At 36.4% G+C, this 19,657-nt stretch overlaps 1 protein-coding gene across 1 annotated transcript; it reads left to right on the top strand.

Annotated features, from left to right (window-relative positions):
* The first annotated feature begins 546 nt into the window (after window positions 1–546).
* Window positions 547–1,314, top strand: LOC149696407 (uncharacterized). The gene has a single exon (XM_089867344.1). It carries the CDS (start codon window positions 547–549, stop codon window positions 1,312–1,314), a length of 768 nt encoding a protein of 255 aa, XP_089723470.1.
* Window positions 1,315–19,657: the final 18,343 nt, after the last annotated feature.

The following is a 19,657-nucleotide window of genomic DNA, read 5'->3' as shown; positions in this document are numbered from 1 at the left end:
TTTGGTTAACGAAATGGAGGATATTATAAACACTAGGGAGGAAGTAGAAGAACCTTACATTTGCCCTGTTTTGCGAGAATGCACTGTAGGAAGGCCGCGATATCAATTATCTATTGAGCAGATAGAATTTTGTCGAAGTACACTCGGTTTGTCGTGGGTGAGAGTAGCGTCATTTCTTGGAGTAACAGTTCGAACACTTCAGCGACACCGTTCTTATCTTGGCCTGGAAAGTGAAAATTACGAACCTATAACAGATGCCCAACTTGACCAATTTATTACAAATATATTAAATAATAATCCCAACATTGGAGAAACGTACGTTATTGGTGCCTTGCGAAGCTCGAGATTAAGAGTGCAACGATGGAGAGTGAGAGAGCGACTAAATATATTAGACCCTGTGGGAAGAGCTCTTAGACGACGAAATCTTATCCCAAGACGAAGATACAATGTTCAAGGAGCTAATGCTCTTTGGTAAGTGAAAACTTCAAGTCGTAGACGCGAAAATATGAATTGAGGGCATCCTGATAAGATTTTATTTACAGGCATATGGATTCAAACCATAAATTGATAGCTTGGAGACTCGTGTTTCACGGATGCATCGACGGATACAGTAGATACTTAATTTATTTGCAATGCTTCTCTAACAACAGAGCGAGCAGTGTTTTGGGTGTTTTTGAAGAGGGCGTCAGGTCTTATGGATTGCCTCTAAGGGTTCGAGGAGACAAGGGCATGGAGAACATTGAAGTTGCTAGATTTATGTTGAATAATCGTGGCTTGGATAGAGGTAGCTTTATAACAGGTCTATCTGTGCATAACCAACGTATAGAACGGCTTTGGCGTGAAGTAAATCGTCTAGTGTCATCCTATTTTAAAGGTATTTTCCGGTTTATGCAAGATGAAGGCTACCTTGATGCCGACAATGAAATGCACTTATACGCGTTACATTTGGTATTCTTACCGAGAATTCGAAGATCAAGTAGATCGCTGACCGATGCTTGGAACCACCATTCCTTAAGCACTGAAAATTCTTACTCGCCTATTCAACTTTGGAGTATGTCAACCATGAATGAATTAGACATTCAAAATGCTGATTTTGAATACGTTAACGACCCTTTGTTATACGGAGTGGATGAGATTTCCAGCATTCCCGTTGAAAGTGACAACAATGTTATTGTTGACGAGTGTGCTTTTTATCCTGGTGATGCAATTCATGGAGAACTTCTGAATTCCATTGATCTCACTTCCGATGATGGAAATCATGGAATAGAGATTTACTCACGAATATTAGATTTTTTACGTAGTCGAGAATTTTGACACAACTGAAGAAGATCAATAATATGTTTATTTTTCATTACCAATATAAAATTTTATTAAAAATCGAGGTTGGTTTCAGAGGAAACTATCTTTACAAATTATAATCCAAGCTTAACTCACTGTTACAAAAAATGTTTTAATGCCAATTCAGACTTTTGAAAGGCGGGATTAATCGGAAGAATAACAAGGGGACCAAGGGGACCATTACAATTTTTCCGCCACACCTCGTATAAATTAAGCACAGATTATGAGTCCTATCTCCTATTATAATAAAGCAATAAATATGAAATAAAATTAAAAAATAGCTTATCTCGCTTTCGCCGCAAAGTGGAAACACTGGCGACATCTCGTATATTTTGGCGAAATCAACACCTGGCATTTTCCAAAATATATATTTAAATTATATTTTAAATTACTATTTAAAATATTATTTTTTCATATTATTTAAAATAAATAATTTAAAATAATATTTTGTAAATGAATTAAATAGCTTAAAATAAATATAAATTTTTAACCAAAATTTCAAGGAAGATTTGAACGCGCGACCCTCGGCTTCAAAACAATCCACGAGGAAAAAACAGTCGATCGATTTACCCACTAGGCTACGAAGAGCTCTGCAATTTCTCTTCTGTTTGCGTACTCTATACATATTCTAAAGGTAGAGTTGACTGCCAGCTGAGGGTGAAAATTAAGGCGGGGTTTTCGACGTCGTCCAATAAGCGGTGTGACGAAGACGAAACGAAGGAGGAGTTAAACTCTCGTTTATGCTCAACATAAATTTTTACGCCATCTATCGATGGGCGGAAAAATTAAAAAATATTGTATTAGCAAAAAAATACGTAAACTCTTTCAAAGTAAGGGGATCTAGAGGAATGAAAAATGGGATGAAGAAACGCTTTTACGCTTATCTCCTATTCCCTGTCTTTTGCTCTTTTGCCTATTAAAGTAAAAGTTCGCGTAACATAACATTATATCTTAAAATAAAGGTTTTTTTAAATACAAAAAGAAAAGCATAAAAAAATTATCTCTTGTAACAAAATAATTAGCATTTAGTTAATCTTAAAAACGAGGTCTACTACGAAGCAAATAGGTTTAGTGGGGTCTGCTAAATCGAACCTCTTACCTCTCTAAGCCTGTGAGAATTCAACCAATCCTGTTGGGGTTAAGTGTTTCGATTTAGCTGACGCAACAAAACCAACTGCAGCGTAGTAGTCCTCGTTTTTGAGACTAATTAAAAGCTAATTATTTTTAAATGAGAGATCATTTTTTTATATATTTTTCCTTTCATATTTATAAAAACGCCCTTCTTGTAAGGTATAATGGTAGGCTACCTGAACTTTTCCTTTAACATTTGACGAACTAGAGGAGGGTACAATTTTTTTTATCCGTCACTGTTAGTGCATGCTGTTCCAGCTTACCAAGAGTTAAAAAGAATGAAACAAATTTTGAATTTAATTATCAAGTTTTTTACCATAAAAAGTTTAGATCTGTTGTAAGTTGCTGAGAAGACTGATGTTCAAGAAAACATGGCAAGGAATTTATCCCCCCCCTTCCTCCATTTACTCAATAAATGAAAATTTACAATCACCAGTGGTTCCAGTGTATGGGTTATCTGAGCCGTCTCAACACACCCAGCCAATATTACCATATAGGTCGAAAACCTTTCACATTAGTGAACGGTACATGACTCTCCGGACTTCCGGCCAACCTAAAACTATAAAACATTCGTGTACATACTTGAATGATTATGGTTGTGGCTTGACACTCGCTAGCGCCTGAAGGACTGATCGCTCAGTGTAATCGGTGTACATTGCTAAGTGGGTAGACCATTTTAGAAATTGCATACACAGAATTAGAACACAGGTGTGATGCCGCCATTGGAGTCTTCTCTCTCGCCTACAAGCACTGCTATAGGCAGAGCGAGTTGACTAGCAACCTCAGCCCTCCTGCTTGTAGTCAACTTTGTTACCATCTGGCGGTGACCCTTTGTGGAAGGGAGAATACCCAATGGTGGCCTGGCCCCTGTGTGTTTTTCGAAAAGGTCTTTACGCGTGCTAAAATGATTACGCGTAATATTTTCCCGGTGTACAAGTAGCGCCAACAATGTAGAAAGGGGTGTTGACGTTTCAAATGAAGACTGAGTTATGACCAAGAAATTCTAAGGTACGGAGAGGGAAATTGCAGTGCAACCTATTCGCGACATTAGAAATGTAGCATTTCGATATACGAAAATTAAATGTATAAATTCGTGCAACACCCTGGTTTGACATCCACTATTAAATATTTACATTTTCCTTTCGAATTATGTCAAAGTTCGCTTGGTATTTTTAGACAGAGTATTTCAAATATTCAGTACTGAGATCTCAACACGTACTCCCTTCAAAATAATTAATTTCATGATAAAAAGCGTAGATATGTAATTTTTTCAATAAACTTAGAGGGAATGGATCGAATAACAGTAAAATCAGTTGATTGAATTTAATATTGAAATCAGTTGATTGAATTTAATATTGAAATCAGTTGATTGAATTTAATATTGAAATCAGTTGATTGAATTTAATATTGAAATCAGTTGATTGAATTTAATATTGAAATCAGTTGATTGAATTTAATATTGAAATCAGTTGATTGAATTTAATATTGAAATTAGTTGATTGAATTTAATATTGAAATCAGTTGATTGAATTTAATATTGAAATCAGTTGATTGAATTTAATATTGATAAAGGATTAAATGGATAAAAATAATTAAAAAAGTGCAATATCTGAAACTTCAGCCAATTGATAAACCTTACACATATCGTTTGTTTTTTCGGCCTTTGTTCAAACCAATACCTTTTTTATAATAAGTTAATTGCTTCGAGGTACTTCTACATGGTTTTGTAACTTTCTTCCAAACTACATCGGTGGTTTCACCGATCACTTTCTCCTTCCAATACTTGTGTAAACAATGCGATCAACATTCACAAAACTAGCTAATTGGTCTCTCTCTCCCACAGCACGACCACTTTCATACTATACATCTTTTTCGCCATAACAATAAGCCATTAAGGCAAGCCGTAGAAAGCTCGAGAAAGCGAACTATTTCCACTCTAGAATCGAAATGAATGTCGTACCGATATTGCAGAACGAAGGTAAGGAACGTTTCAGCCTAGATCGCCCATGGCAGGGCTCCCACCATGTCCCTAAAATACCTAAAAACCCCTACTTTTTTTGAGGTCCCTAAACCACCATAAAATTGTGATTTGGTCCCTAAATCACAATATTCCTAGTTTAATGTGCCATCAGCTTATAATTTTCAACCCAAAGTCCAATTTACACATTTATATTTCCCGCGCCTAGTCAATAGGATAAAAATATTCGCCTACTAGTTGTTTTTACTACAATACACACCATCTCGAGAGGCTCAAAAGTGTGGTTCTTTATGATTGGTCAGAATATGTGGCCAATTTCGTATAGCGTTTTATACTAATAACGCCATAACTAGTTGGCCGTAAAAAACAACGTGTTGCCACATTTTTTTCAATTATTTCCGATCAGGAAGGGAAATAAGGTTTTAAGTATTTTTCTGGATAAAGCAGACGGGTCACGACTCTTCTCGTAGTATTATAATATACTCGTAATTCGTTTAGAGCTGCAGGCCGGCGTGTCCGAGGCTTAGCCTCTATTTTGAAACTGATAATTAACATCTTAACTTACAATTAGAAAGGTGATAATCCATAACTGTTTTGTTGATCACAACAAGGACTCCTAGCAGACGACAACTAAAAATAGTGAAAACAAAAATTTCAGAGGATTTTAAGAAGAATCGAGAAAAATATGAGCCGAACCGAACTGACTTGAATTCCAAAATCCAGTACTACTGAGGGAAAAACAACTTAGAGGCGAATTTTTTTTATCGGCCTACTTTGGCAGATGGCGCTAAACTAGGAACTGAGTCTGTTACAAAGCAGAACTAAAACTAAAATTGGGAGTTTGGGACGTTGGCTGAAGGCTGAAGCACAGCATAGTACCCGTTTCAGGAAGACCGCGGTTTCAGTTTGCATTAATTATGGGAAAGTGCAAGTTTTCTAATGACTGGCTTAAAAAAACCGATGGAAATGGACACGTTGTATCTCTTTGGTGTAAGAAAGAAGATGATAAACGGGCTTACTGTATTGTATGTATGGCATCATTCAGCTATGCTAAGGGATTCCAATGTCTACAACAACACGCGGACACAATTATACACAGGGAAAATTCTAAGGCCAAGCTTGATGATAGTCAACTACATTTAACTACAACAACAAGCCAGTGTGATGGAAAAGCAACTAATATGATACTGAAATTAAGTGATTCTGAACGTGCTAGAAAGGCAGAAATTATCTGGGCTTAGAAAAATGTCAGCTGTAATTGGTCTGCGGCATCATGCAACGGAATCGAAGAAACTTTCAGAGCCATGTTTGGTGAAACCGTTCCTAATCATTTCTCAATGGGTGAAACAAAATTAAGCTACTTAGTAGGTGAGGCGCTGGGCCCGTATTTTAGAGAAATGATGTTAAATGACTCACAAGGTGCTTATTTTGCAATTCAGTCCGATGAAACAACTAATGCTGAAGGCAAGAAAGAACTTTAAATTGCACTCAAATATTGGTCCAAGTCCCAAAATCTAGTCGTGGTCAGTCATCTTGAAACCATTTTCATGGGCCATGCCAAAGAAGAACAACTATCAAAGAACATATTACAGGCGATAAACAATGCTCAGTTACCAATCAGTCATTTGCTAATGATCGGAAGTGATGGTCCAAATGTCAGCAAAACTGTTTGGAGAGCAATTAATTAAAAAATGAAGGTAGACAGAAATCGTGGGCTGATGGATGTGGGTACTTGTAGTATCCATACAATGCACAACGCTTTTCTTAAAGGCCTTGAACAACTTCATGAAAATTCGTCCGAATTTGATTGTATTGTCTCTATTCTATTTTTTCAAAAACACTCCAACAATGTGTGAGGACTTCGAAAAAATCCAAGCAGAAATGGGTTTAAAAGTCAGGTCTTTGATCAAGCATGTTCCAACACGATGGCTTACTCTTGAACCTGCAGCGGAACGGGTAATCTTTCTGTGGCCAGCCATAGAAAAATACATCCTTGTTTTTTTGCCGAAAAATCAACCTACATTCAAAGAAAATGCAAAAGTACAAAACAATTCTTCAAGCTATAAAGAACACAACAATGCAGGCCAGGCTGTATTTTGTGATATCACTGGCCAAAAATTTTACAAAATTCACGGGTCACCTTCAACGAGAGGAGCCTCTTATTCACGTTCTTTATTACCAAATAAGAAGCTTGCTTCTAACCATTCTGGGTCGTTTTCTCAAGAAAGATGTTTTGAAAGCTGTAACGAAATATGGTGAGAAGCTAGTCAGTGATGTAGCTAATCAACTTTCTAGGGAGGAAATGGAACGTGGCGAGATGGTTCGGGAATGCTTGCTCAAGGTATCTGAAAAAAACCAACTAGAGTTCCTCGTCAGCGTTCAGAATTGTTACATTGAGGCGTCAAAGTATATTATGAAAAAGACTCCAATTTCACAAAGCATATTGAAACACTTTCTCTGTCTTCAACCAATTGAAAGAACGAAGCAGCGAAGCAGTAACGATTTAATTTCCTACTGATATTCTCCTTGACGAATGGAAATTATTGCAATTCGAAGAAGAATCTCCTTCCTGGGTAAACACCCAAAGAATTGAAAATTATTGGAATTATTATTTCGATATTAAAAATGGGATAGGCGAAAGTATCGAAATTTAACAGTGGTTATTAAAGCAAGTTTAACCTTATCACATGGAAGTGCAGATGAGGAACGAGGATTTTCGAAATCAAGCCGAATCTTAACCGACGACAAAGCGTCTATGTCTGTTAAGACTTTGAATGCGCGACTAATCGTATCATGTGGATTAAAACAATTCCAAAATAAGCCGGATCTGGTACCAATTACCAAAACTCTTTTAAAATTAGCTTGTAGTGCGAATCAAAACTACAAGCTACTTTAGAAAAAGAAAAGGAATTGAAAATTGCGGCCCAACGAAAACATAAAGAAAACTCGGAGGAAGCTTAAAATCAAATGAAAAAAGAAGAGCAGCTGAAAAAAATGCCAAAATATAAAGACCCTAGAAGCTCAACTTATTGAAAAGCAAAAAGAACTGGTAAAAAATGAGCATCTTTCTGATAAATTTTTAATCGAAGCAAATGATCGGCTGAAGAAAGCCCTAAAGAATAAGGATTTATGAGAAATAAGCTTAGCGCAGTCAATGATTGACACCAAAACAAAAAAGCGAGCAGCATGTTCTGCACAAGCAAGTGAAACCTGTCAGTTAATGAAAACAATAAATAAAAGAAAAACTGACATCATTTCTTATTTCGTAGAAAAACGAAAAAAGACTGATTGTTAAGTGTGGATAATTCATGATAAAATTGTAATAAGCAAATACTAAGTCAGTTTTGTGATAAAATATTTTTACAAATACAAATATCTGACTTAAAGTCATTTTGTAAAAATATTAAGTTCAAATAAAGATCTCATTTTGGTTCCTATTTGGTCCCTAGTTTAAAAAATTCGGTGCCTATTTCACCCTATTTCTTTCCTGAAAAATACCCTATTTCCCTATTTTTTTTTTAAGATTTTGGTGGGAGCCCTGACTTCGGTATTTTTTTCCTTAGCGAATTAGTTGCTTGACCACGCACAACAAATTCGTTCGTACGCCTGTTCTAAAACCAATCTTCGATTTTTCGAACATTTTCGCTTTGCTCGCAGCTAGGCATCGAATAATTAAAGGTCTTCAATCACGTGATCGAGTCTATGATTAACACTGATCAATAGGGGGCTCAATCTAGACATATTTTAACTGTATTTGTGTAAATTATGTATAAAATTATAAGCGGATAATAATATCCGCTTATGATATAATACATCTATATACATTTATATTATTTCGAAAAAACATAATTAAAAATAAAAGAACCATATTCGTTAGGGATATATTATTTGATCTACTACATTTTTATACTACAGCATTTGCTTCCAGCGGGAATAGATTTAATTTTAGAAGTAGAAGTATTTAGTTCAGTCCGACTTATAGCCCAGCATAGAGCCCCTTCCTCCAACACGTAACGAAAATTTTAAGTTATCTTATTGGCTCACTTAAACTACGTTTTGATGACGTTGCTGACGGGGACTACGAAAAATACGTAATTCCTTTTAATCTCTGTCGCTATGACCCGCCTCTTTTCTCATACCCCTCCGTTCCGTGGACGGTGGAATGGGGTCCGGTACATTGACGCTTGCGGGAGCGAGCCGTAGAGCACGGCCAACTTAGATCATCTCCTCCGTCGCCTGGAGGAATAGTCCGACTCAATTGTAATTGTTGGTCTGTAGTCCTTGACCAAATACAATTGAGTCCTACCATTCCTCCCCCATTTTTGGCGTCCCACCCAACCTGAGCCGTTCCACAGTTAGCTCGCCTATTTCTCTCAGATTTCGCATCCTCCCCCATCATCCTTGGCAAAGCGTACGAAAAATCGATAGTGTGGACATACCTTGAGCACCACCATCTCTAGGGAGCTATATATTATTTTCTTATGGCACCACCAAGTATATGCCTATATGAAATTTCTATATTGAAGTGTTAGTGACATAATTTTCATCATCCACAAACTTAAAATGCGAAAACAATCCTTGAAAAATCTAGTTTATTATGATATGTTTACTTTTTTATTTGGTTTCGTAGCAATTTATAAAATTGCAATCGAAGTATTGTGTTTAGAAAAGGCCTAGTTAAAATTTTGTTTCGTTGATGACGTAGTAAGGAGAAATTATCTCTCTAGATGTCGCTCACGTGACACCTGTTAGTGTCGCCGCGTTAAGCCTATTTTGTTCAGATTCGCGCGGCATTAGTAGACTCGGGTGCTCGCGCTTGGCTTTTCCGCGAAATGCCGTGAGTGACGTATTAAGGAGAAAAACCCGCCGAAAATCTTCTTCGCAAATTTACTTTTGCCCCCCAAAATTTAAGTTTTCGAGGTGTTTTTTCTGTTTTCCCTCATATTTAAATATTTATCAAGCATAATTTTGGAAGCAGAAGAGTTTAAACTCTCAAAAAAGTAAGGTTCTCTTTAGATTTGAGATAATTTTTAAACCACGTCGCTATTCCTTTAATAAACTGTAATGAGTGAGTGAAAAAAAATCCGAAATCCCATCACTTTAGTTTTAGGAGCCCTTCATTCATGTCATAACAGCTAGCCAGACAGACTGAATGTCTTTGTTGCTTTACATAAGCATTCCAAGCTTACAAAGCTTAAATGAGGGTATGGGCTTATTTCTTCAGCTAAACGAATAAAAATTGTATTTCAGGGCACTTGCATTTCATGAAACTGGCCAGGAAATCCCAGTAGTAGGCAAACAGTCGTTTTCTATAAGAAAGGTATTTGAGCAGCCAGCGCAAACTGACAATGCTTGGAGTCCACTTGGCATACAAATCATTTTTGAAGCATCAAAGCTATACTTTGGATTACTCGCATTGGCGATAGTGACACTCGTAGTTGAAATATGTATAGGATACTAAAAGATATTTGTCGTCGTTCAGATGCCAGAAATGGAAAAACGTTTGCTGGAAATTATGTTTGAGTGACTGAATCCGTTCACTCGTTCAAGTCATTAAACAAAAATCGTATGCGTTATAGCTCTTTTTTGTTAATTAGTTTTAGATTGAGAACGAAAAATATTTTAAATTGCCCTCACTAGAGGTTCTACACATAAAATTACATAACAGATTAAAACGAGCTGGCACTGTAGATTATTTCAGTGAAAATTGGACGAATTTATATTTATCAAATTTCATGGAATATACTATGTTGGTAGTCTTGTGTAATTTTCTTTGCTTGAAAAAAAGACCATTATAATTTTTTTACCTGATCAGTATTCGTTGTTAGTTTTAATATCCAATTGATATCCAACAAGGATAAGCCTAGTTGGCCTAGTTATTTTATTACCCGAAAACAATTTGGGTACCCGCCCGATACCCGAAACCCCTATCATTTAACCTCAGATTAATAACCCCTGGATATGAAAGGCAAGCAAAACCGGGCGTTTTCAAATAGTATCGCCACGTGGCGCCCTCAGACGGCAAAACGTAGAACTTTGTCACCCCATGCAGACGACGCAGTTTGAATTGTACGGTTGTACCGGCAAGGCCTAGTAAACGTAAACGGTTTTTTTTGTGTCTTCGATATTAAGTTAAAAACATTATTTTCAAAAAATGCCTAGCAAACGCTGTTCTTACGCAAGTTGTAAGAGTGATTACAGGTATAGTGATAAACCAAACATGAAGAACGTGAGGTTCTTTAAATTTCCAAGTTCAAGGATTCATTTTGATCATTGTAAAGAAAGGGTTAAGGCTTGTGGTCGCCCAGACTTTAGCATAAAAAACTTGTTAGAGAGGGACAAAAATAACAAATTGAAAACGTACTGGATTTGCTCAAAACATTTCGTTGAGATTGAACCAGCGAAACAGAATCCTAACCCAATTAATAGTACCAAGCTGGTACTTAACCTACCTAATTTAGTGACCAAAACCTCTGGACCAGGTACCGGGATGAGAAGAGAAAAAGAAACGGGAACCGCGGATAAAAAACAGCCGAGGCTTATAAAAGTATGGAGTAGCAGACGCGGTCACGCGCTTTCAGAGTCTTTTTGGGGTAACTTTTTTCCAAGTTTTGACTATAAGGGCGCTAGAGATGCCGCTGCCCTATTCAAGTATGCCTCCCTATTTCCTTTCATATCCAGGGGTTATTAATCTGAGATTTAACCATATAGTGTCTAAAACAAAAACAATAACAAAAAACCCAGTCCATTTTTGAAACCGCCCCTCCCTAGTAACAAAAAGAAACAATTCGGGAGACCCCAGGCCCCTTAATTACGAAACAAATACTTCAAACCGCCTTGTATAAGAATTAACGAGAAGTAACAGGCAAGAACTTTTAATTTTTATTCAAATGAGCGTTTAAATTGATGAATATTTCAAATTCGAACCCTGTTCTAAGAAGCCTAAAAAAATAATCTATAAAAAATTTCAAAATTAAATTAAAAATCGTTAAAAAGCCCTAAAATAGCACTTAAAAATAACGTAGGAAATGCGTTTTTAACTTAATTCTAAATGGAGACAGAATTAAGCGAAGCAAAAGCCGTGATGTATTCTCGTCCCGTAAGTTATTGTTATAAGTATCACTAATTACAGCGGCTGACTTTTTCACTGGCAGAAGAGTAACTTATTTGCCCCGATTTCAAAATGAAAGTCAGCTACTATATTAAAACTAAAGAAAATACTCAAACATTTATAAAAAAATAGCAACCAAACTTTGGAATTTTTTTCACTGTACATTATGGTTTAAAAAACAAATTGTTGAAAAATGTAACCATGAGAAAATAGATGAGAGTATAATACTTCTGCCTCCGCGTGCTGTGCCTCGTTTGAGGGGTTAGATTTCTTCCGCTCTAGCTTTAAGACCCCCCCTCCCAGGATAGCCTCCTCACAGCATTAAGTCCCCTCAAAACAGACTATGAGCTTAGAGGGGAGCGGCACCCTCTCCCAGAATCCCAAGAGTAGCGCTATTTTCCTAAAGAAAGCAGGGCCTAAGTTTAATTTTGAGCCAAGTATTATACTCTCTTCTATTTTCTCTTGCTAAAACTGAAAAATAAGGTCGTACCTTGGAATACTACTAAAATATAACCGGCCACAGTGCTAAGAAACTGAACACTAAACACTTAATCTTAAAAATAATGTATAACTAAATAATCTTAGCCCTAGAAATCATTGAGACAAACTTTCACCTCTTTATAATACTTCTCCACCTTTCGATAAGAAAAATATTATTTAAAACTATTATTGTAATTTTAAAGCGTAATGTATGTAAACCCCAACTTCTATCTTATCGAACCTTAAAGACCAAAAACCCATTAGTTCACCATAAAGCAGCACACCATAGAAAGTTAGTAAAAAAAACCAGGTCCGTAACCCAAGAAAACTTAATGGACTTAGCACCGAAAAGTGAGGTCTTTAAGAAAAGAAAATTTGGAGGAAACCCAAAATAATTTTACAATAGTATAGCCATTGGTTTCCTTGGTTCAACACTAAACATTGACCTCTTTTCATTGTTAATATTGAATGGTACTCAAATACTAGATAGTGGCTTAGCTAGTTGAGGAAGGCCAGTAGCGTCCATAATCATGAATCTATTGTAGGCCTTGGCTCTAAAGAGCCAGAAATGTTTGCTACTTCCTCAAGCTTGGGAAAGAAATATCACCACGTTATTCCTTTCGTTATATAAATGAATTTATATCGTCGTCTATTCACCGTGCAAGATTTGGGTGAGACTCAGTCATTGACGACATCAGTCACGTGGTGAAATTTCTTTTCCAATAATTAAGCTAATAAGCTCGTAGAAGAAGCAGACATGCTGGCTCTTTAGAACCAAGGCTTACGATTTCACGAACGATAGAAATTAGTATTGGTACATTTTGGCGCCGCAGAGTTCTCAAGAATCTCGCGGCGTTTTCCGTGGAAAAAATAATTTTACATGCTCGGCCGACATTTATGGAGAGAGGGAAATTTTTAACTCTGTAATATTTGAGTGACATGGTTCACCCCAATATTAATAATCCGCCAATTTTTATTGTTGAAACAAGTCAACCAATGGTTATACTATTGATAGTTTTCTAACATGGTGGATTCATACCATTTACACCAGAAGGCTTGGCTACCTGGAGGACAGAAACCCTTCTGGTTTTGTCCGCCAGGTAGCCTGGCCTTATGATGTAAATGGTATGAATCCACCATATTTGTAAACTATCTATTGTAAAGCGTTGCCAACGGCATAAGAATTAAGGCCAGTTCTCCGTAGGGTTTTCAGACTGTATTTCTGACATTTTAGTTCGCCTTTAATATCCGCTAGGTGCGCTCTTTGCTATCCCTTTGGTCACGCGACGCTACGATTTGAATTTTTTCCCGCCGAGCCGACGCGCTATAGGCAGACTGACTTGAAGCAACACGCCCGAAGCTGAAGGGGTGGATTTCTTTCCTATCCTCTTCTCACCCGTTTTGACTGCTTTCTCCAACATATAATGTGTTAACTATAAAGAGACGAATAGAATGTAAAACCGTTTTAAAAAAGGTGGGGGGTCTTTCATAAGGAAATCTGGTTGGCGTTCGTTTCCCAGAAAGCTATTCGGCTTTTGTTCTCGCGCTGTGTACGATTGTCGATTCACTAGTAAAATTATTATATTTATATTTCGTGTTATTTAAATCAGAATACATCTACATGTCTGCAATATAGTTCTGCAAGATAAAATCTAAGAACAATAATAAAATTCTTAAAACCTCAATGAACCAAAGCAAGTTTAATTTTATGAATGACCCCTTTAAAGAAGGATAGCAAAAAGAGCCAGCACGCGAGGAAATATATCAAAGAACGATTCTTCCCGATAGGTTAAAGTCCAACACCTTCAGCCAAGCTTGAACTGGCCTTAATTCTTATTCCGTAGGCAACGTGTAAAGTTATTTAGTCCTAATTGTAACACACTCTACTTTAAAGCCATTAAAAATCATGATAAAGTCTTTTGTGGAAATAATTCGACAATAACAAATAGTACTCAACACTTTTGTTTTTGGTGTGCTGCATGATTTTATGTATCATATTTGTAGAGTATTTCATAAATCACACTAAGATGATTTTTAGATTGAATAATTTATTCAAGTTTCACTTTAATGTTTTAATAATTAAATCTCTTTTATAATTTATCGCCTTCTTACCGATATAGTTTCAACTTGTTTCTTAATTAACAGGTACGTAATTACATTTTTATATGGAGATAAGGCCATTCCATTAATTACAAGCAGAGAAATCAATACACTGTCGTGCCAATGGGCAACGCCAGACGGAGCCGGAGTTCACTATACTTTGGAGGAGGATAGCGAATTAGCGGTGCCTCTAGTGATGCTTCTTGGCGCGAGGTGGTGTTTGCTTCTCTGCTGGAACTAATGAAATGTTCTTTTGAAGTCAGTACTTTGGAAAATGATAGCTTACATTTTCTAACCAAAAAATGTTTCTGCTCTTTCCATTCTCAGCGTTATACATCTAGATGTGCCACGATTACGCAACAAATACTTCAAACCCCCTCGTATAAGAATTAGCGGAATGCACAAACACGAACTTAAGATTTTGTGCTGGAAAAAGCATATATATTAACGACCATTTAATATTGTAACGATGCGCAAAGAACCCTAAAAATTAATAAAAAACCTCAAAAAAGAAATAAATGGAGATAAAACCATTCCATTAATATCATGCAGATAAAACAAGACACCATCGCGCCAGACGGAGCCCGAGTTCACTACACGTTAGATAGAGGCTAGCCTACTCGCGCTGCCTCTAGTGGTGCTTCTTGGCGCGAGGTGGTGTTTGCTTCTCTGCTGGAACTAATGAAATGTTCTGTTGAAGTCAGTACTTTGGAAAATGAAAGCTTACTTTTTCCAACCAAAAAATGTTTCTGAACTTTCTATTCTTAGTGTTGTATATCTAGATGTGCCGCGATTGAAGTGAATTTCTACTCTGCTTGGTATTTGTTTCTTTAAATTCACCGTTCTATTTTGCCAGGTGTCATGGTATCGAAGTCAATGTACACGTTTTTGTCAACTAGAAGATACGTGCCTGAAATACATATGAGCTCATTGTAATTGTTATATTTTCTTTGTGGCTCTTAAAATGTTCATTTATGTTTTGCTCATTTCGCAACCAAAAATGTTTAATTATGAATAGATAAAGACCAAACTGTATCAATCTCCTATTTATTTTCAAGTGCATAATTAAGTGTAAGCCTTTTAAAAGTATTTCTGAAGTCTGAAAATTTCTAAAGTGATATGTTCACTTTGAAGTAGTATTTATATTAACTATACTTTTTTGAAGCCTTGGACTATAGCAATTTGTTTTAAGATACTCTTATCGATTAACTCCGGCTTGTTAAAGACCATTCCACTAACTATTTGAGGAGAAACCAACTTACAGGGGATGGGCTGCTCTCTAGGGTTATTTCCAAAAGGCGCCGTAAGACGGAGTCCGAGTTCACTGCACGCGGGAGGCCATCTAATTCGTACTGCTTTTAGCGGTGCTCCTTGGCGCCAGGGGAGGGCGGTCCTCTGTAGTGTTTGCTACTCTTTTGGAATTAATGGAATGGTCTATTATTAGTCTAAGGCCCCGTGGAGAGCGTGCCGTGGGCTACGGATTTTTTCCACGGTTCCAACAGATGAGTGTCAGGTAACGAAGTCTTAGTAAAATTAATAAAAACGGTCTTTGTACACAAAGACGCGAAAAAGTAAGAGATAAGTGTAGAAAATTAATTGGTTGAAGTAACAGATATTCAAATTTTCATTTTTGAAGACGTGATTATAAAACATCAATTATTTTAAAAAATTTGTTATCTTAGTTTTTTTCACCAAAATTCCTTAAGTTAAATATTTTATCCTTAAACATGTGCATCATTTTAAAAGTAGAAAACGTATGCATTTTATTTATTTTTAAAATTTAGAGTTAGTTTGAGTATTCGGGCCTATAAGGAGAATAAAATGGGCAGAAAATTTTTGATGCAGACAGAATAAAACAAGCATGAAAACTTAACATAACGTGTTCGTTTATTTTGAAGTTTTCGAGGTTTCAAAAAATTGACGTGTTGTATATATCTCTCAAAAGATCACAATCAAGCTACAGATCCTTTTGACTCTAATAACTACATCACAGTCAAAGGGCGAATGTAATTTTCGGTTCGCAATATTTTCAATTTTTAAATATAAAAATAAATATTTCTAGCTCTATTTTTCAGATATCCGAGTATTTGAACTTCCTCGAAGCAAATGTTTCTCGAAAATTAACAGTAGTATCAAGGTAGTTTCTCTGAAATTTTTGTGAAAAAAACTAAGATAAGAAATTTTTTCAAATAATTGATGTTTTATAATCACGTCTTCAAAAATGAAAATTTGAATATCTGTTACTTCAAACAATTAATTTTCTACACTTATCTCTTACTTTTTCGCGTCTTTGTGTACAAAGACAGTTTTTATTAATATCTGTCACTTCAGTCTTAATATGAATTAAAACTGTTTAGAAACTAGTATTTTAAAACGTATACTGAAAAGCAGGTGCTCCATTTAAGTCTTGTGGTGTTGCGCGTTTGAACTTGATTGCTTCAACGCCCAGTCCAACTCAAATTGCCTTCCCGTCGTTTTCACGTGCAAAGCACAGTGGATGCAATAATACAAATAGATTCCGAAGACTTACGCTAAAAAATTATTACGTAGAACTGTGTACAAAAACAATCTATACACTTGTGCACAAACATATTCCATCGACCTGCGCTGGGTGACCACATTTCCGAAATTTTATAATTTTTCCTATTTTCGGATGTCTTCCTATTAGTTCCTATAATTTCGATAATTTTCCTATATTTTCCTATTTTTTGAAATTGTAGATATTTTGTGCGATCTCACTTTTGGTTTTGTTATATATCACCAAAGCTATGGAAGCCTCTAAAAATATTTGTCAGGGAAGTCTGTGATGTTTTAAATTTATAACATACGTTTCTAAGATTACGTTCCATAAGTATGACACTTCCTATAATTCAAAATGCTAGAGACTTAATGAGAGCTAGTTCGAGTACGACGCGAGAGTTGACTACACGCGATTTTCTACTCCATCTTCCTATTTAGTCTGTACTAAGCCTTTGACAGGGCCTCATCAGGCGTCGCTTTACGAGAATCTATAACGTTTCATTTACGTCACTTCGAGACAAGCTCTCAGTTTACAGTGACAAATTTATGTAACATATCTTACGAACTTATGGTTATAATTAAACCAAAGCTCCTTTGTAAATCTTGTTTTATTACTTTCAAAGCATTTGCAACCTATATTTTGCTATTTTTTCAAGAGTAGTTCTCTTGTCTTTTCCTATTTTTTTAATTATACATCTATAAATCAAAGTCCTGACTGACAAAACATACTGACTGATAATCATCGCCCAGCCCAAAACCGCTGGCCCCAGAAGGCTGAAAATTTGGAGGAACGTTACTCGTAAGTAGTAGGCGCGTACTAGGAACGATTTTTCCAATCCGCCGCCATCTTCATAAATGGCGCCCAGAAATGTAACAAATCTTCTCTTTGTAAGAAAGTCCGCGAGTTTCAACCGATTTCACAAATATTTAGTACACTGGATTCCTTTAACCTATAGACGGGCTGAATGGTCTTTCGGGATCGATTTGATGCCATCATTTTAAATGGCGGCCAGATATTTAAAAACCTTTCTTTATAGAATGTCTGTGTGTAAAGTAATAAAAAATGTCCCGACGAGCTGATGGGCGACGCCGAGTGCCTTCGCTTCTAAGATGCTACAAAAATATTAGTCGAATCAGTAAAATGTACTAGTGATGCCGCGAATATTGATTTTGCCGAATACCGAATACCGAATATTCGGCCATGCTCTCGGCCGAAGCACCGAATATTCGGGCGTGAGATATGTGCAACTCGCGCGAAACCGGTTATGATCTGTAACCCGTTCCGCGAAATACGTACATCCCCCGCACGGACCGCAATGGGACAGGTCTGATCATGGAAGAAGAAGGGTATGGAAAGGTGAGGTGAATAGGCAGACGGCTACGCGAAATGTAGGGTCACGTGGGAAAACTCTCCTCTCCTCTCGGCACTAGCTGTAACGCGATTACTGCTCTGCGCAATATTGGCGCGCAAGCAGAGAGAGGGATACACTGTTTAGATTTAGATCCGCTCTCTACCTTCTCTGCTACAGCCCGCCTGCGCGGAAGCTTTCAACGTTGGTGATAAACTCGGGAAGGAGGGAATGAAAAGGGAGAAGTTACGATTTTTCAACGCGCTCTCTTTAACACTATAGGACCCGTCTATAGCGTCTTTAGGTTTTTGGTTCATTTGCGAGTAGATCGTGTCACTATATGCTTTTTTTATTCATCACAACTTACCACTGGTAGATTATAAATATTAAAGTAAAAATTGTTATTGAAATACATAATTTTTGAGTAATTTTTCCGTTTTTTTCCTTCATGATTGGAGATTCGGTATTCGGCCGAATATTACGAAAAATTCGGCCGAATACCGAATACGAAAAAATGGCCGAATAGGCCGAATGCCGAATAGTAACCGAATATTCGAGGCATCACTAGTATTTTTTTGACACTCATAAAACTAAAACTTGGCATTTCAATTACCGCTCTATCAGCTTTGTTTGGAATAAGTAAAGTTCAGAACTCAAATAATTTTAAATTAACTCTTACGCAGTTGGTTTCGGTTCTCGAATGCGTGATAAAATGGCTAAATAAAAATGAAATTATGAAATGTATGTCCAGATGTTTTGCTGAGTTTCCTAATACAAGGGTAATACTAGACTGTACTGAAGTCGAAATAGAGAGACCCGTGTGTCTTCAATGCAGAATAAAAACGTACTCTCACTACAAAGGAAGGAACACGATTAAGTTGTTGGTCGCTATCGCACCTTCCGGTGTTATAACATTTGTCAGCAAAGCTTTTTGTGGAAGATGTTCCGACCAACAAGTAACGTCTGAAAGTAAAATATTGGACATCTGTGAAGGGTTTATAGATGGGATTATGGTTAACAAGGGGTTTGCCATAGAAGATCTTTGCAACGAGCGTGGTTTAGAACTAATAAAACCACACTTTCTAAAGAAGAAAAAGCAATTTACAAGGGAAGAAGTTTTGCGAAATTCCAAAATAGCTGCTGCGAGAGTGCATGTTGAGAGAACGATAGGTAGAATGAGAGCTTTTAATTGTTTAAATAAAAAATTGCCTTTTAATTTATTTCCCTATGCTAGTTCAGTGATCACCGTGGTATCTGCTGTTATTAATTTATCAACACCAATTTTGGCTAACGATAATTTTTAAATGTTTCTCAAAAAATTGTCCCAAGCTTGTTAAAACCAGTGAAAAAAATGCAAATAAATAATGCATCCAAGACTCCTGAAATTTTGCAAAACAATTTTATTTAATAAATTTGTAAGATTCTATCACATTTTAAGGAACTTAAAAAAATAAAATATCACTTCAGTCTTATTTGCGCCATTACATTCCGTTCTTTTTATTCCATTTCAAATAATTTGGAATGTAGTAATTAAAATAAGCAAAAAAAAAACCTTTTGAAATAAGTAATTTGTAATCTTGGCAAAAGATTGCTAAAAAAATTTTCGTCTTTAGGCACATCAATAACAAAACAATCATCTTCCAGTTTAGA

The sequence above is a fragment of the Phalangium opilio genome, unplaced genomic scaffold, assembly GCF_054372755.1.
Source record: "Phalangium opilio isolate 3A_F unplaced genomic scaffold, DU_Popi_V2 ptg000021l_1, whole genome shotgun sequence".
In the NCBI taxonomy this organism is placed as follows: Eukaryota; Metazoa; Arthropoda; class Arachnida; order Opiliones; family Phalangiidae; genus Phalangium; species Phalangium opilio.
This window is presented reverse-complemented; position numbering and strand designations above follow the sequence as displayed.